Source organism: Dipodomys merriami, unplaced genomic scaffold (genome assembly GCF_024711535.1).
Source record: "Dipodomys merriami isolate MVZ:Mamm:240054 unplaced genomic scaffold, mDipMer1.0.p SCAF_52, whole genome shotgun sequence".
Taxonomy (NCBI): Eukaryota; Metazoa; Chordata; class Mammalia; order Rodentia; family Heteromyidae; genus Dipodomys; species Dipodomys merriami.
The window spans coordinates 7,887,086-7,913,588 of record NW_027206091.1 but is presented as its reverse complement, the minus strand read 5'-3'; the positions used below and the strand labels follow the sequence as shown (position 1 = coordinate 7,913,588).

At 52.1% G+C, this 26,503-nt stretch overlaps 2 protein-coding genes across 4 annotated transcripts; both read left to right on the top strand.

Moving 5' to 3' along the window:
• Nucleotides 1-164: 164 nt before the first annotated feature.
• LOC138811155 (NAD-dependent protein deacetylase sirtuin-2) lies at nucleotides 165-14,652 on the top strand. Of its 3 annotated transcripts, XM_069998803.1 has the most exons (16): nucleotides 167-266; nucleotides 1,057-1,103; nucleotides 4,859-4,907; nucleotides 5,137-5,250; nucleotides 7,864-7,905; nucleotides 8,035-8,141; nucleotides 8,221-8,277; nucleotides 8,640-8,708; nucleotides 9,522-9,651; nucleotides 12,374-12,433; nucleotides 12,703-12,758; nucleotides 12,859-12,935; nucleotides 13,026-13,077; nucleotides 13,648-13,718; nucleotides 13,789-13,855; nucleotides 14,019-14,652. In XM_069998803.1, the coding sequence occupies exons 1-16, from the start codon at nucleotides 251-253 to the stop codon at nucleotides 14,169-14,171; spliced, it is 1,167 nt and encodes a 388-aa protein (XP_069854904.1). In that variant the 5' UTR covers nucleotides 167-250; the 3' UTR covers nucleotides 14,172-14,652. The 3 variants fall into 3 exon arrangements, with proteins under 3 accessions (XP_069854905.1, XP_069854904.1, XP_069854906.1); XM_069998804.1 differs by lacking the exon at nucleotides 1,057-1,103 and having other exon boundaries at nucleotides 165-266; XM_069998805.1 differs by lacking the exons at nucleotides 167-266; nucleotides 1,057-1,103 and adding an exon at nucleotides 3,854-3,983.
• Nucleotides 14,653-14,901: 249 nt separating this feature from the next.
• Nucleotides 14,902-26,110, top strand: LOC138811154 (ras and Rab interactor-like protein). The gene is made up of 12 exons (XM_069998802.1): nucleotides 14,902-14,907; nucleotides 16,013-16,102; nucleotides 16,221-16,380; nucleotides 20,344-20,446; nucleotides 21,251-21,323; nucleotides 21,405-21,469; nucleotides 22,463-22,612; nucleotides 22,710-23,114; nucleotides 23,355-23,693; nucleotides 23,919-24,050; nucleotides 24,916-25,079; nucleotides 25,162-26,110. The coding sequence occupies exons 2-12, from the start codon at nucleotides 16,050-16,052 to the stop codon at nucleotides 25,222-25,224; spliced, it is 1,707 nt and encodes a 568-aa protein (XP_069854903.1). The 5' UTR covers nucleotides 14,902-14,907; nucleotides 16,013-16,049; the 3' UTR covers nucleotides 25,225-26,110.
• Nucleotides 26,111-26,503: the final 393 nt, after the last annotated feature.

Sequence of the window (26,503 nt, the reverse complement as noted above, 5' to 3'; positions counted from 1 at the left end):
TGTTCCCACATTTTCCGAATGCCCTTTACCAAAATGGCTGTGGCCGCCTGGCCTTCTGGGATTCGTAGTCCCTTTCGTGAGATGCCTTGAGCTAAGCGAAGTCGTGAAGATTACTGGGAGTTGTAGTTCCCTGCTTCCCTCCTCCTCTCTCCTCCCCACCCCACCCGCCCTCCCTTGCCTCTCTGGTTTCCGGTGCCGTCACGGGACCGAGCAGTCGGTGACAGCCCCGAGGGCCCCGTGCCGGGCGCCCATGGCCGAACCGGACCGTGAGTTGGGGGTCTGGGTGGGAGGATCGGGCCGCGCCGGGGCCTAGCTGCGGGGTGCAGGCCCCGGGGTCCGGAGTAGTGGGGGCTGCAGATTCGGTGGGACGCGAGATGGGGTGGGGGTGGGGGCCGCACGGAGTGGGTGGAATTCGGGGCGCTGTCGCTAAAGGGTCCCAATTACTAGGTTGGTGGGTTTCAAAACCAAGGTCCGTTTGCTAAGTGACTAATGTATGATCGTGTATTTCCCGCTCCTTGGTGGCTGAGGTCCCTGGTTACTAAGGACCTAAGTTGGCGTGGTCCCAGTTGCTAAGGATACATGGTGTCCTGGGCATCAGTGGGGTACTACACTCCCCGTCCCTCCCGCCCCCGGCCCGGTGATGTCTCTTCTCTTTAATTCCAATACCTGTCTTAAGCTGTCACCCCCACTGCACCTCCTCTCACACCTCCTCTCAGCCCTAGGAACCTCCCCTCTCTGGACACTTCACTCTGCCTTGCAAACCTCACCTTTCCGCCACACACTTACACTACTGAGTCCTTCCCAACTCCCAAATCTTCCTTCAGCTTTGACAACCCGACTTTCTCCTCCCTCTCCTCCTCAATCTCCTCTGCCTCTCCAGCCAGTCCTGTACTCCAACCTTACATTTCCCCCTTCCCCTCCCTCCTACTTAATTTTTACCGACATCCTTCACCCCAGTATAACTAGATTGATGGGTCTTCTTGCCCACTGCCCCACCACTTTGAACCCCTTAACCATTCCCCCCACTATAACCAAGTCTGCTCCCCTCCTCCCCAGCCTCTGACCCTCTGGAGACCCAGGCAGGGAAGGTGCAGGAGGCCCAGGTGAGATGGGGAATGGTGGAGGGAAGGACAGAGCTGGACTTGCTCCCATATTTCACACTGCATGGAGGGGAGGTGGCAGAGGGGAGAGTTACCCCTAGGGCCCTCAGCTCATTACCCTAATCCTTAACCCCACCTGGTGCAGCCTCCTTGGGCCTGAGGGCTTTGGAGGACTGTCAAAGACAGACTTGATGCTGCCTACCCCAACCCTAATCCCTTTTGAACCTCTTTTGATTGGGACTGGAAGGAGACAGGGATCCAATCTGGTTCCTGAACTAACAGTTCTCAGGGGTGGGTGACAAGCAAATAATCTGACAAGATGATTATAAAAGTAGCTTGGAGCTCTATGGGAGCAAGCTTTATGGGTCAGGCCCTTCTTATAGGAGGAACCCTACTGGCTAAGATATAGTTATAGTGTAATCAGTGAATTGACCTGGAATGGTTGCAGACAGGGTAAGACATGATGTTGCACATGGAGGGTCCAGCTTATGCAAAGGCCTGGTGACAGAAAAGAATATAATGTATGTGTTGACTAGCAAGGTGACTGGAGATGGTGTAGGTATAGTTAGTGTTTATTGGCTCTTTACTCCAGCCACAGACTCTGCTAGTGCTGGTACTGGGGACAGGAGTGGTGGTTAAAAATAGAAGAGGCAGGGAGGTCTGAGAGTGGAGGTTGGAGACATGGGGAGCATGGGGAAGAGTGTGACATCTCATTAATGCATCCCTGTGAAGGGTCAGGCCTGTTGTCATTTTGTTTTGTTTTGTTTTTTGATCCACTGTGGGGCTTGAACTTGGCCTGGGCACTGTCCCTCAGCTCTTCAGCTCAAGGCTAGTGCTCTACCACTTGAGCCACAGCACCACTTCTGGTTTTCTGGTGGTTAATTGGAGATAAGAGTCTCATGGACTTTCCTGCCTGGGCTAGCTTGGAACTGTGATCCTCAGATCTCAGCCTCCTGAGTAGCTAGGACCATAGGCATAAGCCACCGGTGTCCGGCCTGGCGTGTGATCATTGTACACATGAGAAACTTGAGGCAGAGCTGTTCAGTCACTTGTCCCCTGTCCCTTGCATGGAGGACTAAAGAAAGGTTTAAAGCTCAGGGCTGTAGGCACAGGGTCCTAGAGATACTGCAGGAAGAGATAGACTCTCACAGCTCTCCCTGAAGCTGGCTCTATGCCATGGGCTAGACAGATTCCCTACAAGTCACTTACAGTGCCTTACTGTCTGCAACCCCGAGAATACCAGCCTGCCCATCCCTCTTCAAGTGGAGGCAGTGTGGAAGCTGGGGTAGCAGTACGCCCCCACAATGCACAGCAAAGCCATGCTAAGGATGTCACAGCCTCTTGTCACTGTCTGCCTCCTAAAGCATCCCTGCTAGCAGAGAAGGTTTCCTGGGTTTAAAAGAGAGAGACCCTCAGTCCCTAAGAGAAGCAGCTGATAAATTGTAGCATTGTCTGTAATAGAGGGACACTGGAAACAGCCTAAATGGCTGTCAGCCGATAGGTTAAATGAACTGTGCTCTTGTACAATGCCATACTATGTAGCTGCTTCAGAGAAGGAGGCAGAGATAGGCAGTTCAAGGCCAACCCAAGCAAAATGGTTATCTGTGATCCCATCTCTAGCTTGTAACTCTAGCTGGGTTAGATAGCCAGGAAGCAATAGATAAGGTCCAAGACCAGCCCAGGCAAAAGCATGAGACCCTATCTGAAAAACAAACTGCAATCCAAAGGGGTGGGGGACATAGTTCCAGGGGTTAGAGCATCTGTCTAGCAAATAAGTGCAAGGCCTTGTATTTGATCTCCAGTACCACAAAAAAAAAAAAGTGGCATATTGTACAGGGTACAATGCAAGCACTACCCATTTCTGGTTTTTTTTTTTTTAATCACATGTGTTTTTATGCAGAGAAAAGTTCTCGAGTGATCCGTATTGAATTGTTAAGAGTGCTTAGCTGGATTTTTCCTTGCAATGGGACATTTCTGTCATCAGAAAAAGCTGGACATAGAGAATTTGGGGCCATTTTTTTCCCCCTGTCTTTGTAAATAAGTCTAGCTGGAGAGTAATATTAAAATTAAAACTTCAGGAAGTGGTGCTGTGGCTCAAATTGGTAGAACCCTAATCTTGAACACAAAAGTTCAGGGACAGCATTCAGGTCCTGAGTTCAAACCCCATGACCAAAAAAAAAAAAAAAGTCAAAGCTTTAATGTATATGTCAAGTTCTCTATTATCCTTATATCAAGGCTATATTCTTTCTCTTTCTCTGGCTTTTTTTTTTTCTTTTGGTGCCAGTCTTGGGCTTGAACTGAGGGTCTAGGCACTGTAACCTGAGCTTCATTCGCTCAAGACTAGCATTCTGCCACTTGAGCCACAGCTCTACTTCTGGCTTTTTTAGTTTATCGGAGATAAAAAGTCGTACAGACTTTCCTGCCTGGGTTGGCTTCGAATTGTGATCCTCAGATCTCAACCTCCTAAGTAGCTAGGATTACAGGCGTGAGCCACCAACACCTGGCCTCTGTGTGCTTTTAACTAGGACATTGAATTGGGGCCAGCCCTGGTCTTTCCAGTTTGTGGCTGGCATACATTGGCTCTGTTCCTAAGGTTGGGCATCCAATGGTGAACACAGATGAAGTCCCTGCCCACGTGGAGATGTTTGTGATTGACAGATAGCACCAGAGAAACCACAAAGAGAAGGGACACAAAGTCAGGGCCTACCGAGCATTCTACTACTTGAGTCACACCCCCAGCCCTTTTCTTTTAGTTTGTTTTTCAGATAGGGCCGCTGCTAGCTTTGCCTAGACTGACCTCAGACCAAGAGCTTTCTACTTCCACCTCCTGAGTAGCAAGGATTACGGATGTATACCACCAGGCCTGGCTTGTTTTAAGAGAAGGTCTGGATAACTTTTATCCCAGCTGGCCTAGATCCTCAATCCTTTAATCTCCCTTGGCAGTAAAGTGATGAGAGGTAGAAACTGAACCCAGGAGCCCAGGGAGCAGGCTAGGGCAGGACCCCTAGAGAGAGAACTGGCTAGAAGAGGTGAAGCCCTGGGAATGGGGTGGGGGTGGGGAACAGAGGGAGAAGGGACAGCAGAGAGGAGAGACTCTCAGGGGACTGAGGGGCTATGCTGGGGACTAAGGCAGGCAGAGACAGGCTCTGACAGTGAGACCACAGTGAGATGAGGTCTAGGTCACCTAGGATGAAGTGACCTGGGTCTGGGGCCAGAGAGGGGGCATCCAGGAGCTAGGCCGAGGCCACTGGCAAATAGGTGTGGCTGGTGGCCCAGGGGACATGGAGCTGGAAAGCTGAGAGTCCCAGAGAGCTGCCATTCAGAGAGGCTCCAGGCAGGAGAGCACGGGGCATCATTCATGGGGTGACTCACTCCAGTGACAGGGCCCATTCCACAGGACAGGGAGATGGGGGAGGACACGGACACAAGGCAGGTTGTAAGAACCATAGCCAACATTCCCCTGCCACTGGGCACTGGTCCCAGGCCCTCATATTTGCCAACTCTGGCTCATTCCCCCAGCATCTCTTAAGCCCATTTCTCCAAGATGAGGCCAAGGGCTGCCTGGAGCAGTAGGCTCCTGGTTGGACCCAGATAGCCAGGTCCAGTCCTCATCGTGGCCCAAGTACTGCCCTCTACTGCCCTTCAAGCCCCTTGCAGCCAGAGCCAGCCTCTCTGGCTCGGAGTCACTCCAGCCCCCCCCCCTTCTTGCACCCCTAACCCCACTTCTCGGGCTTGGCCACCCCACCCCACCCTTCCAGGACTCGGACTCAGACACTGAGGGAGGAGCAGCCGGTGGAGAGGAAGAGAGTGAGTAACCTCTTGAGGGACAGGGGTGGGAGTGGGGGGGGGGGCTGGGGATATGCCATCAATGCCATCAGGAGTGTTTATGCCAAAGCAGGGTCCTGGGGCCTCCTGGCTGGACCAGAATTCATACCTTTGGGGGCGGGGGGAGCAGATCACAGCACTGGGCAGGGGCCCTGGGGCCACCCACAGGCCCATGGCTCCCCTGACAGGTGTCTCTGTCGTTTTCACTCAGTGGACTTCCTGCGGAATCTCTTCTCCCAGACCCTGGGCCTGGGCTCCAAGAAGGAGCGTCTGCTAGATGAGCTCACCCTGGAAGGGGTGGCTCGCTACATGCAGAGCGAGCGCTGTGAGTCCCCCGCTGCTCGGCCCCCAAGTGACTTTATACTTCCGGATTACAAGCAATGAGCTAAGGCGTGTGTCCATGCTAAACCCCAGCTTTAAGCATGGCTCCATCTGCATTCTCAGCAGTTACAACTTTCCTTCCTTCTCATTGGTTCCCTGTGTATCTGGTTAATGATTAATGTGTGTGTGTGTATATGTGTGTATACCAGTCCTAGTGTTTGAACTCAGGGGCCTAAGCTCAGGGATCCCTGAGCTTCTTTTGTTCAAGACTAGTACTCTACCACTTGTGCTACAACTTCACTTCCGGTTTTCTGGTGGTTAATTGGAGATGAGAGTCTCACGGACCTTCCTACCCAGGCTGGCTTTAAACCATGATCCTCAGATCTCAGCCATCTGAGTAGCTAACATTACAGGTGTGAGCCACCAGTACCCAGCTATGAAGCTCTGATTTTAAACCTGGGCTGGCTTTGAACTGTGATCTTCAAGGTCTCAGCCTCCTGAGTAGCTAGGATTATAGGCGTGAGCCACCAGCCTCTGGCTTGATTATAAACCTTAATATCATAAACACACAGCAACTTATGGACTTACAGACAGTGTGAATACCTTAAGACAGACATACAATATGCATGCTTAGAGCACGCCCAGAACTTCATGGGACTATGTGCTATGGTTATGGGAAACTTGTGTTATCTGTGGTGGGCAGAGGTCTGCTGGCTGGGGCACCATGAGATTTAGATTTGGGGATGCAAATGGATCACTCAAGTTTGAGAAATCAGGCCCTGGGCAGTCCTTGAAGGGACAATGGACCTTTGAGGGTCTTAAAGGGCCTTTTGTTAAGGATGTCTTCTCCTCTACCTCCCTCCTCCTGGGCTACAGGTCCATTGCCCTGAACCTCCTTCTGCAGCAGGCCAGCCAGCTGCTTGTGGCCAATCTTGGGCCTGGGATGCCACTGGAGAACCCAGACAGTGGCAACAAAGTATTTGTTCTTTCCAGCCTTCTATGTCTAGGTCTTGGGTCTTTGGAACATGAGGGTACCCGTGAGGGAGGGATTAATAATAAACTACAACAATTAGTTGGGCACTGTGGTACATTCCTGTAGTCCCAACTACCAGGGCTGCAAACATAGGATGATGAATTTAAGCCTACTTTGGCTGGGCACTGGTGGCTCACACCTGTAATCCTATCTACTCAGGAGGCTGGGATCTGAGGATTGCAGTTCAAAGCCAGTCTGGGCAGGAAAGCCTGTGAGACTCTCCAATTAATCACACACACACACACACAGAAACACAAGCCAAAAGTGGCACTGTGACTCAAGTGGTAAGTGCTAGCCTTGAGTAAAAGGAACCCAGGGACAGCGCCCAGGGCCTAGAGTTCAAGCCCCAGGACCAGCAAAAAAGAGAGAGAGAGAGAGAGAGAGACCACTCTGGGTCAAGTTAGTGAGATGCTGCCTCAAAAGCAAAATATAAACAAAAGGGAGTTGCCATGGCTCAAGTAGTAGAGCACCTACCTAGCAAGTACAAGGCCCTAGATTTCATCACTGGTACAACATGATTGATGACAATGGTGATGATGATGATGATGATAATGATGATGATGATGATGATCATGATCATAAACTGAGCCTTCAGTGTTGGCCTTGCTCTGTTTTCAGTGCAAGTTAGTGTAGTTGTCCTCACTTGATCTTCACAGAATAGCTAATAATAGGCCAGTACGGGAGTGATTGAGCAGAGGAGTAAACTGAGGCACAGAGTTGTCCAACTACTTTAAAAGAGGCAGAATTAGAACCAAGTGTTGGTGGCTCATGCCTGGAATCCTAGCTTCTCAAGAGGCTGAAAACTCAAAGTCAGCCCAAGCAGAAAAGTCTATGAGACTCTTATCTCCTACTAGCCAGGAACAAACAAACTGGAAGTGGAGCTGTGGCTCAAATGGTACAGTGTCAGACTTGAGTAGAAAAAGATAAGGGAGAGTACAAGGCCGAGGTCAAGTCCACCAAAAATAATAGTAATAATAAAGAGAAGAGGCAGAATCAGGATTTGGTTCCAGGTCCCCTGAATTCAGAGCGCATGCTCCCACTAGCCAGGCCTGGTGACACCAGAGTGGAATCCAAGGCTCTTGTTCATCTTTGCCGTCCCCAGTAGCACAGGTCATCCCAGGGCACCATGTCCTGGAATGGCACACTTGTGTCTGTCCATCAGCAGGAGGGGCAGATGCCAGGGCTGTGTGGCAGGGCTGCATGAAAGGCAGCAGCTGAAGACACCACAGGACTCTCTGCCCTGCTGTGTACTTCACACTTCCTCTGCTCTCTTATGAGGTCCTGAATATTTGTGTGGGAGGAAGACCCGCAGGATCACATGGTCAGGGGACCAAGTACTCTCTGTCTTTTTTTTTTTTTGGTTTTTTTTTTTTTTTGGTATGTGTGTGCCAGTACTGGAGCTTGAACTGGTACATCCCTTGGGTCATCCTTTGCAAGTGATATTTCTGGCATCCTTGATCCCCTTGGCTGGATCTCCTAGTTGCCAGTGTCCCCTGATCTGAGCCTTGGCTTCCTCTTGTGTGACATGGAGATCAATCTGTGTGGTTGGGGGACCACCTCCAGTGATGACAGCCTTTCCTCCAGGTCGCAAGGTCATCTGTTTGGTGGGAGCAGGAATCTCCACATGTAAGTGTCCCCTTTTCCACACCCGGGGATGGGGAAGCTGTTCCCAGGGGTCCAGCTGGGAGGGTCATGGAGGTACAAATGGGGGCCACATTACTGAGGGGTTGTCTCCTGGCCCTTCACACACCCCAGCCGCGGGCATCCCCGACTTCCGTTCTCCAACCACGGGCCTGTATGCCAACCTGGAGAAGTACCATCTTCCTTACCCGGAGGCCATCTTTGAAATTGGCTACTTCAAGGTGCGTCTGTAAGAAGGGGAGGGGTCAGGGGTTATCCTGCCCCAGGCCTCCTCTCACCTCCTCTGACTGTCTTCTATAGAAACATCCAGAACCCTTCTTTGCCCTCACCAAGGAGCTATATCCAGGGCAGTTCAAGGTAAGGAGCTTTCTGGCAGGGTAGTTGGGGTGGGGGGGAGGGAGGGGTTAGGCAGAAAGAGAAATGGGAAACCCCACTCTGAGTCATTAAATGCATGCTTCAGGTTGCCCCACCTGCACTCCTTCCTGGTTCAACATGGCCTGCGAGCCTCACTTTCCTCATTTATCAAGCTTTTGACAATCTCAGGCTTGTTAAGGCACAAGTGAGCTCAGGCTACAGTTTGGAGCTCAGACGCTGCCCCGCTATGAAACCAACTCTGCCCCTTACCGGTATGGGGGCGCTGCTTCCTCCTGCCCCCCACCAGGCCACAGTTATGGTGGCATGACCAAGAGGAGAGTACCCACGTGGCTTTCTCCCCACAGCCGACCATCTGCCACTACTTCATCCGCCTGCTGAAGGAGAAGGGACAGCTCCTGCGCTGCTACACGCAGGTAGGCCCCGCCCTGCATCTGGCCACGCCCACCTGCAGGACACGCCCACCCTACCTTCTCACCTGGGGTCCTCACCATACCTCCAGCAGCCACACCCCATACTTACAGCCACGCCTCCCAGCCATGCCCTGCCTACCGCCACGCCCCCCATGCCTGTGGCCTGCACTGAGCCACACCTTCTCGGCCTTGGTTTCCATTTCTGTAAAACAGAGACCTGGACAGCTTCACCATGGGATCATCCCAGCTTGTCCCAAGCAAATTGTGACAGGACCCCGAATCTGAGGGGAATGCCATGGGAACCCTAAGACGGTCCCCATTTCCTATTGGTGCTCACAGTGTGTGACACAGTGGTTGAGCGTGACCCACCTGGCACCAGATTTCCTAATGGTGACTTGAGGTGACAAAAGCCAGTGACAGGGGCAGTTAAGTGAAGATACACTTCACAGTACAGACATGTGCTGCAGGTTTAAATACACAAAGATCTGGGGATAGGGGAACTAGCCATGCGTAGTTAAACCCCCACAGTCCTGGGCCTTTTCAGTGGTCAGGTGGTCTGACAGCCCACTGTGTCTCAGAATTAGCCATTTCCCTCAGTACTGGGACTTTAACTCAACTCAGGGCCTGGTGGAGGGCTGGGAGGCCCAGGCCTTTAGATGTCTACCAGTAACCCTTCACACCACAGGATGTGTCCAGACACGTCACTTGCTTCCTTTCTGTCCTCTCTCCCCTGCTCTTGCTTCTTGAGGCCTCTGCTCTCTTGGGGCCCTTGAGAACAGTGGCTCTCTCCTGATTCTCCCTCCGCTCTCCCTCCAGAACATTGACACCCTGGAGCGAGTAGCTGGGTTGGAGCCCGAGGACCTGGTGGAGGCCCATGGTACTTTCCATACGTCACACTGCGTCAATGCCGTCTGCCGGCAGGAGTATGGGCTGAGCTGGATGAAAGGTGAGGAGCTGGAGGTCATCATGAGGCCTGCAGGCTGGGTCCCACAGTGTTGGGGCTCCCTGTGTCCTCCTCACTCTGTAGCTTGGGAGCTGGCAGGTGCAAGGTGGCAGTGGAGGCCTGGTTATTTATCATCTACATCAGCTCCCTGCCAAGCTCAGCCATCGTGAGGGCCAGGCCCCCTAGCTCTGTGTCCTTTTATATGCTCTGACTCCAGCTTTGTTTTTGTTTTATTTTGTTTGTTGGTCATGGGGCTTGGCCTGGGCCCTGTCCCTGAGGTCTTTTGCTTAAGGCTAGAACTGTACCACTTCAACCTACAGTACCGCTTTCAGTTTTCTGGTGGTTCATTGGAGATCAGAATCTCACAGACTTTCCTGCCTGAGCTGGCTTTGAACCGAGATCCTCAGCTCTCAGCCTCCTGAGTAGCTAGGATTACAGGTGTAAGCCACCAGCTCCCAGCTCCAACTTTGATTTTTGATGATATTGAGATTTGAGCTCATAGGGTCATACTTGCTCGCCAGGTGTTCTAGCATTTGAGCCATGCCCCCTGTCGTTTTTCAAATAGATTGTGATTTTTCCTGGCCTGAGACTGTGATCCTTCTTCCTATATCCCCCTCCTTAGCTGGGATCACAGACATGCACTGCCTCACCCCAGCTTTTATTTGTTGAAGTCTTAAGGACTTCTCACCCTACCACCACTACCTCCCCAGGCTAGCCTTGAACCCTGGTCCTCCAGAGCTCAGCCTCCTGAGCAGTTAGGATCACAGGCATGAGCCACTGATGCCAGCTATAAATTGGGAGTTAGACTGAATTTGTATGGACTTCAGTTGTGAAGTCACATTTTGACTGCCATTTTGAACAGTACCAGCCAAGTCTATGGCGAGGGAGCTGGACACAGGCCAGGTGAGGGATGGAGACCAGCAGCAGGGCTCAGAGTTGCCATCCCCGTTCACAGAGCAACAGGAGCAACAACCAGCCAGTGCCCACGGGTGTCATGGCAGCGAGAGCCTGATCCCACAGCCATTGTGCAGGGTGCAAAGCCCACTATTGCCCAGTGAAGAGCCTTCTCTGACTCTCTTTATGTGTCTGGACAAAGCCACTGGTGTCCCCTGGAGACAAGGCCAGCTGTGGCATTTATAGGAGGTCCTCTGGAGGAGGGCCTCGCCGACCGCCCCCAGCCAGCACCCTGGGCTGAGGATCCTTGAGCGGCACACCACGCAGCTGGGGTGACATACAGAGAACACCCCATTGTGTGTCATGGCCGTCCTCACACGCATAGAGTAGACGCTCTGTGCACACTTGTTGAATGGAAAGGAGGAGGCCATTGTCCTAAAGACCAGTGAGGCTGGCGCTGTCACAGCCCCAAGGCTGGGAAGCAGCTGGGACAAAGGTTTTGTCCCTTCTCAGAATCATCTGTGTGTCCTTTCCTGACCCAGGGTGAGCAGGGGGGACCCCGAAGGCCTGGCAGGGGCTATCTTTCTCAGGGTGTCTCTGTGCATTTGTAAGCTTCTCACAGTCATAGCAAAAGCCACCCCTGGACATCTGGGGGTGGCAAGGAATAAAGGGGCAGCTGTAAAAGAAGGGAAGTCTTGCTCAGGGCGGGTGGCTCACACCTGTAATCCTAGCTACTCAGGAGGCTAAGATCTGAAGATCTAAGTTCGAGGCCAGCTTGGGCAGGAAAGTCCATGAGAATCTTTTATTTTATTTAACTAATTAATTTATTTATTTTTGGTGCTGGTCCAAGGGCTTGGACACTCAGGGCCTGGACACTGTCCCTGAGCTTCTTTTGCTCAAGGCTAGCACTCTACCATTTGAGCCACAGTTCCTTGGTAGTTCCTTGGAGATCAGAGTCTCATGGATTTTCCTTCTAAGACTTTGAACCTTGATCCTTAGATCTCAACCTCCTGAATTGCCAAGATTACAGCCATGAGCCACTGGGGTATGACTTTCTATGAGATTCTTTTTTTTGGGGGGGGGGAGTCCAGTCGTGGGTCTTGAACTCGGCCTGGGTGCTGTCCCTCAGCTCTTCAGCTCAAGGCTAGAGCTCTACCACTTGAGCCATAGCACCACTTCCGGCTTTTTTCTTTTTGCTTATGTGGTGCTGGGGAATCGAACCCAGGGCCTCAGGCATGCAAGGCAAGCGCTCTACCACTGAGCCATCTTCCCAGCCCCTCTATGAGATTCTTATCTCCAATAAACCACCAAAGAGCCAGAAGTGGAGCTGTGGCCCAAGTGGTAGAGTACCAGACTTGAGCAAAACAATGCTCAGGGACAGAGTGTAGGTTCTAAATTCAAGTCCCAGTATTGGTGGGCATGTGCGCACACACACACACACACACACACACACACACACACACACACACACACACACATACACACACACACACACACACACACACACACACACACACACACACACAGTCTTCCCCAACCCAGGAGTTCAATGGTGGGTTAATGTACAAGAAGGGTAGAAATGGCTACACCACACACACACACACACACACACACACACACACACACACACACACACACACACTACACCACACACACACACACACACACTACACCACACACACACACACACACACACACACACACACACACACACACACACAGTCTTCCCCAACCCAGGAGTTCAATGGTGGGTTAATGTACGAGAAGGGTAGAAATGGCTACACCCACCCCAGGCCCCTCACACCTTCCATTTGTCCCTCACCCTTGCCAGAAAAGATCTTCTCAGAAGAAATCCCCAAATGCGAGAAATGTCAAAGTGTGGTCAAGCCTGGTGAGCTGTCCGGCCAGGGACAGGCCTGGGGGTGGTGTGGGGATGGGGCTTAGGGTTGGGACCCCCCCATCCCTCCCCCACTGATCCTGCTCTTCAACTCTCCTGGGGAGAGGAGAGTTCTGTCCTCCCCATGGGCTCCCACTGCCCCTCAACTCCCACCACTGTGCCTGGGGTCTGCCTCCCCTCCCGCCTGTCCTCTCTCTACCTCTCCATTGATTGTGTCCAACTGTCTCCATGTCTGTCCATGGGTCTGTCGGTCTCTGCCTCAGACATCATATTTTTTGGTGAGAACCTCCCAGCACGCTTCTTCTCCTGCATGCAGTCGGTAAGTGGCCCCCAGAGCCCTGCGGTGCCCGGGTGAGGCGGGCTCCCCCTCCTCCCTCCGTGGCCCTGGCTCCTGAGCCCTCACCGGCCACTCCACACAGGACTTCATCAAGGCTGATCTTCTCATCATCATGGGCACCTCCCTGCAGGTGCAGCCCTTCGCCTCCCTCATTGGCAAGTAGGTTGGGGCTCTGAGCTGGAAGTGGGGGAGGGGGTACCTAGGGATGGGGAGCCAGGACAAAGCCTGACCCCCAGCTCCCCACCTCAGGGCATCGCTCTCCACCCCACGCCTGCTCATCAACAAAGAAAAGACAGGCCAGGTGAGTCCAGAGGGGAGGGGGCAGCCCTTGCCAACCATCTGCCTCCTGCGTCCCATCCCTCCCACCCGTCAGGGGTCCAGGTCACCTTTGGTCATTCTGGAACCTTTTGATCAAGTGACTGTCCCACTGCAAACCTGCGATGAAGGGTAGAGGTGACTCACGCCTGTCATCCTAGCTGCTCAGGAACCTGAGATCTGAGGATTGAGGTTCAAAGCCAGCCCAGGGAAGTAAAGTCCATGAGACTCTTATCTCCAATTAACTACCACTGTGGTTCAGGTGGTAGACCACTAGTCTCAAGCAGCAATGCTTAAAGGACAGCATTCAGGCCCTGAGTTCAAGTCCCAGGACCAGTGCGCGCACACACGCACATGCACACATGCACACACACATACATACAACCCATCTCTTTTATGTGGGAAACCAGAAAGAGAAAATGCTCAGTGATCCACTGTGGGCAACACACCCTGTCTGGGTTCCCCAGTTGTCCCCTATACACAGAAAGAAAGGAAACAGGGTACACTCAAGACAGGGCCCTGACCCTTAGGTGGCCTCCTCTTACCTCCCATGCAGACAGACCCTTTCCTAGGGATGATGATGGGCCTGGGAGGAGGCATGGATTTTGACTCCAAGAAAGCCTACAGGTAAGAGGGCGGGGCTTGGGGGAGGAGGAGGGGAGAGGGCACCCCAGAGCTTACTCCTGTCACAATGCAGGGATGTGGCCTGGCTGGGTGACTGTGACCAGGGCTGCCTGGCGCTTGCTGACCTCCTGGGATGGAAGGTGAGGAGTCCAGTGATCCCAGACCAGCCCCCCACCCCCCAGCCCATCCACTGCAGGTCCCAGGACCCCAGCCTGTGCCTCCTGTGGTCCCCAAATGTGTGGTGACCTATGACTTCTGTGAAATCTCTCCTCATCCTCCCCCTCACCACCCCCCCACTTGCAGAAGGATCTAGAAGACCTGGTCCGGAGGGAACATGCCAGCATAGATGCCCAGTCGGGGTCAGGGACCCCCAACCCCAACCCTACTTCTCCCAGGAAGTCACCACTTCCTGCCAAGGACGGGGACAAGACCACAGAGAAGGAGGGGCCCCAGTGATGGACACCAGCCCCCAAACCAGCACAGCCCCTCCAACCTGCAGCTTAGGTCTGCAGGACTCAGCACACCCCCTTAGTCTCTTAACCACCACTCAAAACTGGGGTTCCCAGCTGTCTCCACTTCATCCTGGCCAGTCTCTAACACCCACAATCACTAACCACCCCCATAAGGAACAGCCTCCCTTAATCTCTAACCATTTCCAGGGGTCAGGGGAACCCCCCAACTTCTAACTGTTCCAGGACAGAGGGCTGAGGAATCCCCCACTCTACTCTTCCCAGGGACTGGTAGCCAAGTAAACCAATGCAAATTTACCCCGGTTTTCTCAGGGGTGGGGGGCTCTGAGCCTAAAGGGCTCCCCAGTGGCTGCCTCCAGTTCTCAAAGTGGGTGCTGGGCCCCCCCTTCTCCCTTGGGACCCAATTGCCACGTGGGGATGGGCAGAAGATATACTGCTTATTGGAGATAAATTAAAAAGCGAAAGAACTAAGCCTAAGATGTGTGGCCTCTTCCTTTCTGTGGGTACCTAAGACATTTGGGCAGGGGCCGGCCTGGACCCTGACTGTCTCCAGGCTGGGAGAAGAGCCAGCAAGGCCCCCTACTAGTGGGTGGGGCCTCCTCAGGAAGGCTGGGTACAGATTTCCCCCCCCTGCCCCCCCCCCCCCCGCCCCGCCTCTTCCCCTTGCACCTCGCTTCCTCTCTAGGGAGTGCTTTCATTTCCTGCCACCCCGCCCGGAACAGGTAGGCCCCCAGGGACCCAGCATCTGGCATACTCAGCTGGCTTCTGGTGACAGGCAGCTGCTCCACTCAGCCTTGCCTGGCACCACCCATGTCCATCCGTCCTCGTCCCTCCTCCTTCACCACCCCCCCCCCCCCCCGCCCAAGGGCCTAGGTGGACATCTTCCTCCTCCTCACCCCCTCCTTCCTGCTCTCCCCTGTATGGTACACCTGCCCCTGCCCTCTGCCCTCTCAACACTCCTATTCCAGACTGCTGGCCAGCAGGCTGATTTGTTCAGCTGTTTATTATCAATCTTCCACAGGGAGCTGTGGGCTGGGATCCCACAGAACAGGGGCCCACTCTGTTTTCCAGCCTCCACCTAGGACACTGCCACCAGGGCCTATGTTCAATAATACTGGATGGGGGAATGGATGATGGATGGATGGATGGATGGGAATCTATCCCATGGATGGATAGGTAGATGGAAGTTAAAAATGAATAAATGGCCAGGCACCAGTGGCTCATGCCTGTAATCCTAGCTACTCCGGAGGCTGAGATCTGAGGATGGCGGTTCAATGCTAGTTGCAGGAGGAAAGTCCTTGAACTTTTCATTTCTAATGAATGTCCAAAAAGCCAGAAGTGGAGCTGTAGCTCAAGTGGTAGAGTGCTAGTCCTGAGCAGAAAAAGCTCAGGAACAGTGCCCAGACTCCTCTGAGTTCAATACCAAAAAAAGGGGGGGGGGAGGGAAAGGGAGAGGGTGAGGGAGAGGGATAAAGGAAAGAAAGAAAAAGAAAAAGAAGGAAAGAAAGAAAAGGAAAGAAAGAAAGAAAAGAAAGAAAGAAAGAAAGAGAAAGAAAGAAAGAAAAAGAAAGAAAGAAAGAAAGAAAGAAAGAAAGAAAGAAAACAAGATGTCAAGCATGGTAAGGAGCTATGGGGTTCCTGCTTCATCTCAACCTTACCTCCTGGATCTTCGTGTCCTGGCATCCAGCAAGTAGCGATCCACCCTTGGAAAAACTGGGGGCCTCTAGGCCCATTTTGATTGGCCAGGCTTTCTGCCTATGAGCATACATACTTAGAATATTACCCCTCCTGGAGCAGCCTTGCGTTTTATCTTCCTCCTTGCCACAGGCCACACCATGTCTCCCTGGCTTCTGGTACCCTGAGGATGGCTGAGCCAGATGGCCCAGCTGGAGGACAGGGCCCCACCAGGGGGCAGAGGTGAGGGCTCCTGCCCCCAAACCCACCACCCCACTTCTCCCCCGCCCCCCCAGCCTCTGTCCCTGGGCTTCCCAGCCCCTGTCTACTCTGATTCCTCATCCGGGCCTGCACGTCCCAGGCTGTTTCCTCTACAGACAAATGGAGCAGGCAAGACCCCTCGAGGGACCCTGGGCATTCCAGTGCCACTTCTGCACCTGCAGAGGGGATGGGGGGTGTGGCAAGTCCCAGATCTGGATGTCCAGAGAGCTGAGGACCTTGTGCAGCTGTGGCCACCAGGGGTGAGTACATACAACTCAGGAACCATGCTCACAGCCTCATATCACCTTTTATCAACAACATACCACCAACTGGGAACCCCCCCCCCCTAAAAATATTCATTCAAATAACAGAAATCCCCAGGAGTCAAGGTCCTGAACCTTAGACAACTTGGAAATTTCTCTTGATTCAGTTTCTTGGATTTGTCTTCCAGAGTGTTTGATGTAGAGCCATTTGTCTTGCTGGTGTAGACAGAAAGGCAGTGGCCTGGGCAGCAGCCCCATGACCTCATGGCCAGCTGCCCAGCAATTCTTCCATTTCCCTTGCATTTCCCAGGGCCTACAAATATACACCAGGCAGGACAAAGGGAGGCCCCCATGAACCTCTAGGTTTTTGTTTTTTTTTGTCGGTCGTGGGGCTTGAACTCTGGGCCTGGGCGCTGTCCCTCAGCTCTTCAGCTCAAGGCGAGCGCTCTACAACTTGAGCTACAGCGCCACTTCCGGTTTTCTGGTGGTTTATTGGAGATAGGAGTCTCACGGTCTTTCCTGCCCAGGCTGGCTTTGAACCGCGATCCTCAGATCTCAGCCTCCTGAGTAGCTAGGATTACAGGCGTGAGCCACCAGCGCCCGGCTAACCTCTAGGTTTTTTGTTTGTTTGTTTTGTCAGTTGTGAGGCTTGAACTCTGGGCCTGGGCACTGTCTCTCAGATCTTCAGCTCAAGGCCAGCGCTCTACCACTTGAGCCACAGTACCCCTTCTGGTTTTCTGGTGGTTAGTTGGAAATAGTCTCACGGACTTTCCTGTCTGGGCTGGCTTTGAACTGTGATCCTCAGATCTCAGCCTCCTGACTAGGATTACAGGTGTAAGCTACCGATGCCCGGCTGTTTTGTTTTTGGTTTTTCTACCTCTGGAGTATAAGTGGACTCTGAGAAGCAAGATTTCTTTTTTAATTAAACTTATTTATTTGTTTGGTGGTTATCAGGCTTAAACTCAGGTCCTGGGCACTGTCCCTGAGCTGAGCACTCTACCACTTGGAGCCACAGCTCTACTTCTAGTTATTGACTATTTAATTGGAGGTAAGAGTCTCACAGGTATTTCTCTACCTGTGCTCACTTTGAATCTTGATCCTCAGTTCTCAGCCTACCCAGTAGCTAGGATTACAGACCTGAATTACCAGCACCTGGAAAAATTTTTATTTGATTTGATTTTACATTTGCCTGGGGCTTGAACTCAGGGCCTGTCCCTGAGCTTCTTTTGCTTAAGGTTAATAATACTCTACCACTTGAGCCACAGAACCACTTCCAGCTTTTTCTGTTTATGTAGTACTGGGGGATCAAACCCAGGGCTTTGTGCCAGCTAGACAAGCACCTACCACTAAGCCACATTCCCAGCCCAAGATTTTTATTCCAAATTCATTTTGTTAGGTTTTTTTTTTTTTATTTTTTTTTAAAGAGGTAGCCGAGTAAGAACAGCACCACGCATGTGGTATTCAGGTAAGGGGTAGGTTATTCAGTAGACCTGCTGGGACCAGGGCAGGTTGGCACTCCACGCGGCTGGGAAAGGCCTGGGAAAGACCTGAGAAGGACAGAAAGCTGGGAGAAGAGGTGGGGAAGAGAGAGAGCTGGGAAAGAGAGCAGGGAAAGAGAGAGAGCTGGGAAAGAGCTGCTGAGAAGAAAAGAGCAGAGAGAGCTTCTGTGTCTGGGCTAGGCCTTATCTAGGGTATGGGCAGAGAAAGATGTGGCCACATCAAATTCAGATGTGACCTCAGAGGATGCAGATGTGACCTCTTCTAGGTGTACCAGTTGCCTAGGTAATGTAGGTACTGGGTGGAGACTTTGCTGCGAGGAGGGTGGAGTCTTCTCACCACCCAGGAGCGGACCTTACACATTTGACCTTTCTTTCTTTCTTCCTTTCTTTCTTTCTTTTCTTTCTTTCTTCCTTCCTTCCTTTCTTTCTTTCTTTCTTTCACTTTGTTTTTTTTGGGGGGGTCCAGTCGTGGGGCCTAAACTCTAGGTCTGGGCACTGTCCCTGAGCATTTTTCACTCAAAGCTAGCATGCTTACCACTTTGAGAGACAGAGCCACTTCCAGTTTTCTGGTGGTTCATTGGAGATAAGAGTCTCACAAGCCAGGTGCTGGTGGTTCATGCCTGTAATTCTAACTACTCAGAAGGCTGAGATAGAGGATCAAGGTTCAAAGCCAGACAGGGCAGAAAAGTCCTGTGAGATATTCTCTCTCTCTTTCTTTTTTAATATAAATCATCCTTCTATTTATTTATTTTGTCAGTCATGGGGCCTGAACTCTGGGCCTGGGTGCTGTTCCTCAGCTCTTCAGCTCAAGGCTAGCGCTCTAACACTTGAGTTACACCACCACTTCCAGCTTTTTCTGCTTATGTGGTGCTGAGAAATCGAACCCAGAGCCTCATGCATGCAAGGCAAGCGCTCTACCACCGAGCCACCTTCCCAGCCCCCAGGCTGGCTTTGAACCATGATCCTCAGATCTCAGCCTGCTGAGTAGTTAGGATTATAGGCGTGAGCCACCAGCACTCAGCTCTGTGAGATTCTTGTTGCCAGCTAACCACTAGAAAACTGGAAGTGGAGCTGTGGCTCAAAGTGTTTGAGTGCTAGCCTTAGGCTAAAGGAGCACAAGAAAAGTGCCCAGGTCCTGAGTTTAAGCCCAGGACTGACAATAAAAAGAAAAAGAGGGGGCTGGGAAGGTGGCTCAGTGGTAGAGTGCTTGCCTTGCATGCATGAGGCCCTGGGTTCCATTCCTCAGCACGACATAACCAGAAAAAGCCGGAAGTGGTACTGCAGCTCAAGACTGTTAGCCTTGAGCTGAAGAGCTCAGGGACAGCACCCAGGCCCAGAGTACAGGCCCCGCAACCGACGAAGGAAAGAAAGAAAGAAAGAAAGAAAGAAAGAAAGAAAGAAAGAAAGAAAGAAAGAAAGAAAGAAAGAAAGAAAGAAAGAAAGAAAGAAAGAAAGAAAGAAAGAAAGAAAGGAAGGAAGGAAGGAAGGAAGGAAGGAAGGAAGGGAGAAGGGAGGGAGGAAGGAAGGGAGGAAGGAAGGAAAAAACTAAAAAAAGAGACCTTTGGGGTCTTGGGCTCAGGGGTCATATTCTTACACAAGGTCCTGGGATTAAATCTTCAGGAGAGAGTGGAGGGAGAAAAGAAAGAGGATGAGCAGGAGGAGAGGGGAAAGAGAAAGGAAGGGAGAAAATAGGAGAGGAGGGCAGGGAGAGGAGAGGAGGGAAGAAAGGAGCCAGTGCCAGTGGTTCAAGCCTGTAATCCTAGCTACTCAGGAGGCTGAGATCTCAATATGATTGTGGTTTGAAGCCAATTTAGGCATGAAAATCTATGAGACCCTTAATAACTCCAATGATTCAGCAAAAAGCTGGAAGTAGAGCTATGGGCACTGAGTTCAAGCCCTAGGACTGGCACCAAAAAAGAAAAAGAAAAGAAGAAAAGAGAAGGGGAAGAGAAAAGAAAGGAGGGAAAGGGAAGAAGGGAAGAAGACACTCAACATTATCTATAGCAAAAATCTCATGGTACAGCCACGCCCCAGTGGCTCACGCCTGTAATCCCATCCACTCAGGAGGCTGAGATCATAGTTCAAAGCCAGCCCAAGCAGAAAAGTCTGTGAGACTCTTATCTCCAATAAACCACCAGAATACCTGAAGTGGCGTTGTGGCTCGAGTGGTAGAGTCTGGCCTTGAGCTGAAGAGCTGAGGGACAGCGCCCATATATCTCATGGAACATGTTCATTGGCTGAGCTTGGTCACATGTCCAGCCCATAGCTAAACAGTGGAAAGAGATCCTTTCTATTCTGTTTAAGTCAGGGCCTGTGCCCTCACCCTCAGAGCTTGGGGACATGAAAGCCACTCATATGGGCTGAGAGTAGGAAGAGGGTTTTCCTAAGGGAAATGGGAAAAATAACCAATATTCACCCACAGCTCCCTCCAGCTGACCCTTGCCTCCACCCCATCCCATAGAGTTTCCTGGTCGTCGGATATGATCCCAACCAGGTCCTGGTACTGAGGACAGGACCTTCACCTGGAGAAGTTAACACCTACCAAATCCAGAAGTTTCCCGGAGGTGAGGCACTCATCCTAGGTTTCCAGTGCACCTCAAATTTATCACTAAAGCCCATCATCAGCTTTTTCTGTTGTTGTTGGTCTTAGGGCTTGATCTCAAGGCCTGGGGGCTGTCCCTGAGCTCTTTTGCTTGAAGCTAGTGCTTTACCACTTTAAGCCACAATGTCACTTCCGGTTTTTTGGTGATTCATTTCGAGATGCAAGTCTCAGGGACTTTCCTGCCTGGGCTGGCTTTGGACCTCAATCCTTAAGACTCCTGAGTAGCTAGGAATACAGGTGTCAGTCACCAATGATCAGCTTTAATCCTGAAAGATCTGCATCTACCCAGTCCCCCATGGCTCCCCCACCTCTTGCTCAGACCCCTGCAGTAACCTCTTTTTTTTTTTTTTTTTTTTTGGGTCTGGTCGTGGAGCCTGAACTCTGGGCCTGGGCACTGTCCCTCAGCTCTTCAAGCTCAAGGCTAACGTTCTACCACTTGAGCCACAGTGCCACTTCTGGCTTTTTTCTTTTTGCTTATGTGGTGCTGAGGAATTGAACCTAGGGCCTCAGGCATGCAAGGCAAGCACTCTACCACTGAGCCACCTTCCCAGCCCTGCAGTAACCTCTTATCTGCTCTTCCTGCTACAACCCTTCCTTCCTGCAATCCCCACGGGCACAGCAACCTAGCAGGCATTTTTACACAGCAGGCACAAATTTGGCACCCCTGCCTGTCTCAGTCCATGCAGAGATTTTACAATCTTCTTAGGTTTAGGCCACCCTTTTAGTTTTCTTTCTCATCCCTTCTTGCCTCTTTCCCTCACTCCAGGGGTGTCTCTGGATTCCTCCAACATCTGCATGCCAGACTTGCCTCATCTCCTGGCCTTCCTCTCAGCCAGCAGGTACAGGCTACCCATCAAAGTCATTCATGGGGACCCTAAGACACCCCAACCACATGGTTGTGCCCCTTTATCTTTTCTCAGGGATATCTTGCCCAGAACATTGCTCTTGCCTTCTGCAGCTCTGAGTTCTGGAGACAAACACCCAGGTGAGCCCAGGTCCTCAGGAAAGAAGTCTACAGGGATTATTTGAGGGTTTGTTGTTGTTTTGTTTTGCTTTGCTTTTGTGCCAGTACTGGGGTTTGAGTTCAGGGTCTGGATGTGTCCCTTAGTTTTTTTTTTTGTTGGTCATGGGGCTTGAACTCTGGGCTTGGGCGCTGTCCCTGTGCTCTTCAGCTCAAGGCAAGTGCTCTACCACTTGAGCCACAGCGCCATTTCTGGTTTTCTGGTGGTTCACTGGAGATAGGAGTCTCACAGAGGGAAGTGGTGTTATGGCTCAAGTTGTAGAGTGCTAGCCTTGAGCTGAAGATCTGAGGGACAGCACCCAAGCCCAGAGTTCAAGCCCCACAACCAAAAAAAAAAAAAAAAAAAAAAAAAAAGTCTCACAGACTTTCCTGCCCAAGCTGGCTTTGAACCACGGTCCTCAGATCTCAGCCTCCTGAGTAGCTAGGATTACAGATGTGAGCCCCCAGCACTCAGCTGCCTTAGCTTTTCTACTCAAGACTATCATGTTAAGCTTGGCGCCCGTGCAGCATCCAAGCCCAGAGTTCAGGCCCCATGACCGGCAAAAAAAAAAAGATTGTCACATTGAGCAATGGCTCCACTTCCAACTTTTTTTTTTTTTGTGGTTCATTGAAGATTAGTCTCACAGATTTTTCTGCCCAGGGATGGCTTTTGAAATGTTGTCCTCAGATCTCAGCCTCCTGAGTAGCTGGAGTTACAAGCATGAGCCATTGGTGCCCACCTATTATTAGGTTTGAAGGAGAATAAAGCTTAAAGGTGAGAGCTGAGGACCTAGATTTTGGGGCCACTTGATAAGAGAAGACCTAGACCTAGACCTAGACCCTTGTGTCGTAATAGTGGAGCGTGCTAGAGGAAGAAGGAGTTAGAATCTAGTCCTGGACCTGAGAGAGAGCTGGGAACAAATTCTCCCTGTGCCTCTTGAACACCTGGGATACATTCTCACTTGCACTGGGTCCTAGATCCACTGCTGGTTGGTGGGGTGCAACTTGACGTGTCACGGAGGACATTGTGTGTGGTAAATCAGCTCTACCTGGAGACCCATGGAGCCTGGAAGATGGAGAAAGTCTCCCAAGAGACAGAGACCAACACTGCTCAGACACAAGGTCCAAGTTAGTTGGGCAGAGCCTTGGGCCCTGGAGGATTGAGGGAGTGGCTGTGGCTGTTAGATGGGATCCAGGAATCTCAGCAACTTCTTCCTCTATGTAGAGACCATGAAGCCAGCCCCCCACCGGGTCTCCTGGGTGGAAGGCCCACTCAGCCCTGAAGTGTGCCATCGTGGCCCAGTTCTGGCCAGTCTGGCAGAGGAGAAGGAGGAAGAGGAGGACAGCGATGTCTACAGAGATGATGAGGATGATGACCTTCTCACTGCTCACATCCGAGCTCTCGCCAGAGTCAGGAGCAGCTATGTGGCCAAGCAGTACCGGGGCCTTCAAGAGCGACTCACCTCAGTTTCGGGCGGGCCCCACAGGCCTGGAGACCCAGCCACTGAGTTGCTTCAGGACGTACGCCACTTCCTGACTGACCTCCAGGAGTACTTGGCCAAGGATCCTGACGTCAGAGCTGTCTTTGAGAACAGGGGATCTGGGGTGACCCAGAAGGAGGAGAATCTTGGTAATGGGGAGGATGGCAAGGGAGGACCCCATCTCTTTCCTGGTGGGTTCAGGTGTGTCATCTCCGGGTCCCACATATGTGTTCCCATCCCATGTCTTTGTCCCACGTGGACAGCACCGCACACCTGTTTCCTTCTACCCCTGGCCTGCAGGTGTGATGGGGGGAAGAGGGACTGTCAGGGAGGATCGGGGTGTCACCTTGATGGTTCTGTCCTCACCTGCCCCTCCTCATTCCCTGCAGGCTCCGCTGTGGAAGCAGCCGTGTGCCGCGCAGTGCTGGCTCCCCTCAAACCCGCCCTGTGGACGCGACTCCGCACTTTGCGGGCCCAGGAACTGCGGAGACTGCGGCGGAGACAAATCGCCTTGAGGGCGGGGGCGGGGCCTCCGGGCGCGCAGGGGGCGGGGCCTCTGGGGGCGGGGCTTGAGCGGCCGCGCCCTGCCCCCGCCCTGCGGAACCACATCCACGCCCGCCTGCACAGCTTGCACGCCGCGTGCGCCCCGCGCCGCAAGGTGGCGCTGCTGCTGGCCGTGTGCGGTGACATCTACGCGGGCTTGGAGAGGGCTGGGCAGCAGAGCCCAGGTAAAAGGACTGGGGGAGGGGAGCACGCGTGTTACCTGGGTGTGCAATGGCCTATGGATTTGGGATGGGTGTGAGCGGGAAAGCCAGAGAAGAAGCTCCTGGGCTCACGTCGGGGGTGGGTGGGGCAGGAGTCTGTGCGATCCTGAGGATCTGGTGGAAGGTGGGTAACCCTCCCACCCTACCGGCCCCCCTCCCCCAATAAAGCTGTCTTTGGGTTTCACCTAGAGCCCCTGGGAGCCGACGCCTTCCTGCCTGCCCTAACCGAAGAGCTGATCTGGAGTCCCCACATTGGGGAGACGCAGCTGGACGTGGAGTACCTGATGGAGCTCTTGGATCCTGATGAGCTGCGGGGAGAGGGTGAGCCCCCACCTCCCAGAAACCCAAAACCCAACAGGGAGCCAGGCAGGCACTGGTGCTGACACCTGCTAATCCTTGTTACTCAAGAGGCTGAGATCCCAGGTTCGCAGTTTGAAGCCATCCTACATAGGAAGATCCATGAGGTGTTTTGTTGGTGGTTTTGTTTTGTGAGGCTTGAACTCTGGGCCTGGGCTCTGTCTCTCAGCTCAAGGCCAGGGCTCTACCACTTGAGCCACAGCGCCACTTCTGGTTTTCTGAGTGGTTTACTGAATATATATGTCTCATGTCCTTTCCTGCCTTTCCTGCCCAGGACAGCTTTGAACCGTGATCCTCAGATCTCAGCCTCCTGAGTAGCTAGGATTACAGGCGTGAGCCACAGATGCCCAGATCCATGAATTTCTTTTTGTCAGTCATGGAGCTTGAACTCTGGGCTTGGGCGCTGTCCCTCAGCTCTTCAGCTCAAGGCTAGTGCTCTACCATTTGAGCCACAACACCACTTCAGGCTTTCTGTTGCTTAATTGAAAATAAGAGTCTCATGGGCTTTCCTGCCTGAGCTGGCTTTGAACCCAGATCCTCAGATATCGGCTTCCTGAGTAGCTAGGATGATAGGTGTGAGCCACCAGAGAGGCTTATCTCCAATGAACCAGCAAGAAACTGGAAGTGGAGCTGTAGCTTAAATGGTAGAGCCCTTGCCTTTAGCAAAAATGAAATAAAAGGCTCATGGGCAGTGCCCAGACCCTGAGTTCAAGCCCCAAGATGCACCCCCCCCCCCCATACAAAACAGGGAAACCCTTAAAAGCTTCTCTAAGCCCCAGAAGGGAAAGTGGGCCAACTGGAGAAGCTGACCTCCTGTTCTTGCCCCCAGCTGGGTACTACCTGACCTCGTGGTTTGGGGCACTGTACCACATTGCCCACTACCAGCCTGAGGCCGGCCAAGCACCCCAGGGACTCAGCTCTGAGGTGCATGCTTCCTTGCGTCAATGGCACCACAGGCGGACACTGCACCACCAGGATCGGCCTAGGGCTCAGGTGACTGCAAGTCTGGGGTACAGGTAGAAGAGAGGGTGGATGCTATTGGCCGTCTGACTCTGCCTCTCATCTCTCCCCACAGGCTGACTTGCCTTTTGAGGAACCCTGGGCAGTGGGGACTGTGCCAGGGACCAATGATGATTGACAGCTCAAAACCCTCACAGTAGACCAAGTGCAGGAGGCTGCTGGGAAGAACGGGGTCCCCCCCCAAAAAAAAAACAACCCACTTTCAGGCCTTTGCATGGGCTGCCCTGCATCCTGGCTTAGGCTTTGCTAATATCCACAGTGAACCTTCCTGCCTCTCCTTCAGGTTTCAGTCCTTAGTGAGATTCTTCCAGAGATCCCTGTCTAAAACCACACCCCCTCATGGACTCTTTTATGACAATCAGAATGTCCCCAAGGATGTCCACATCCCTGTATAATCACAGGGGACAGTGCTGGAAATCAGAGGCAGTATCAGCTGTCAGGTCCTAGGTAGAGGAAAGAAGATCACTTGAACACCAGAGTTTTAGTCCAATCCAACAACATAACAGAATCCTGTCTCAACAAATAAAAAGAACAGGTACCTATGGCTCACACTTGTAATCCTAGCTACTCAGGAAGTTGTTATCTGGAGGAATGTGGTTCAAAGCCAAGCTGAGCGGAAAAGTCTGAAAGACTCTTTCCAATGAATCAGCAAAATGCTGGAATGGAGGCTTGGCTCAAGTGGTAGAATTTCAACAAAAAAGCCAAGCAAGGTGAGGCTCTAAGTTCCAACCCAGGTAACTAGAAAAAATAAAATAGAGGGAAGCAGAGGGAAACATAAAGCTAAGGCCACCTGAAGATGGAGCAGAGAGGGTTTCCAACATGCTGGTTTTGAAGACTGCAGTGGTGGGACCACAAGCCATGGAATGCTGTAGGCACCAGATATTGGAAGACTCAAGAAGAGGATTTTCTTCAAGCCCTCCAGGGGGCGCTCAGCACACTGTAGACATTCTTAATTTCTGTTCTGGTTCCAAGATTCTGATTTCTGATCTCTGGCCTCCTGAATTGTGAGAGAATAAATTTCTACTGTTTTAATACCTCCCTCCCCAATTGTTTTCATTTGTTACAGCAGCCGCAGGGAAGTAAGAGTTTAATATATAAAATAGAGCCAGGTACCAGTGGCTCACACCTGTAATCCTACTTACTCAACAGGCTGAGTTCTGAGGATTATGATTCAAAGCCAGCCAGGGCAGACAAATCCATGAGACTTATTTCCAATGAACCAGAAGAAAGTGGCTCAAGTGGTCGAGTGCTGGCCTTGAGTTGTAAAAGCTGAGATAAAGCTTTTTTTTTTTTTTTTTTTTGTCGGTCGTGGGGCTTGAACTCTGGGCCTGAGTGCTGTCCCTCAGCTCTTCAGCTCAAGGCGAGCGCTCTACCACTTGAGCTACAGCGCCACTTCC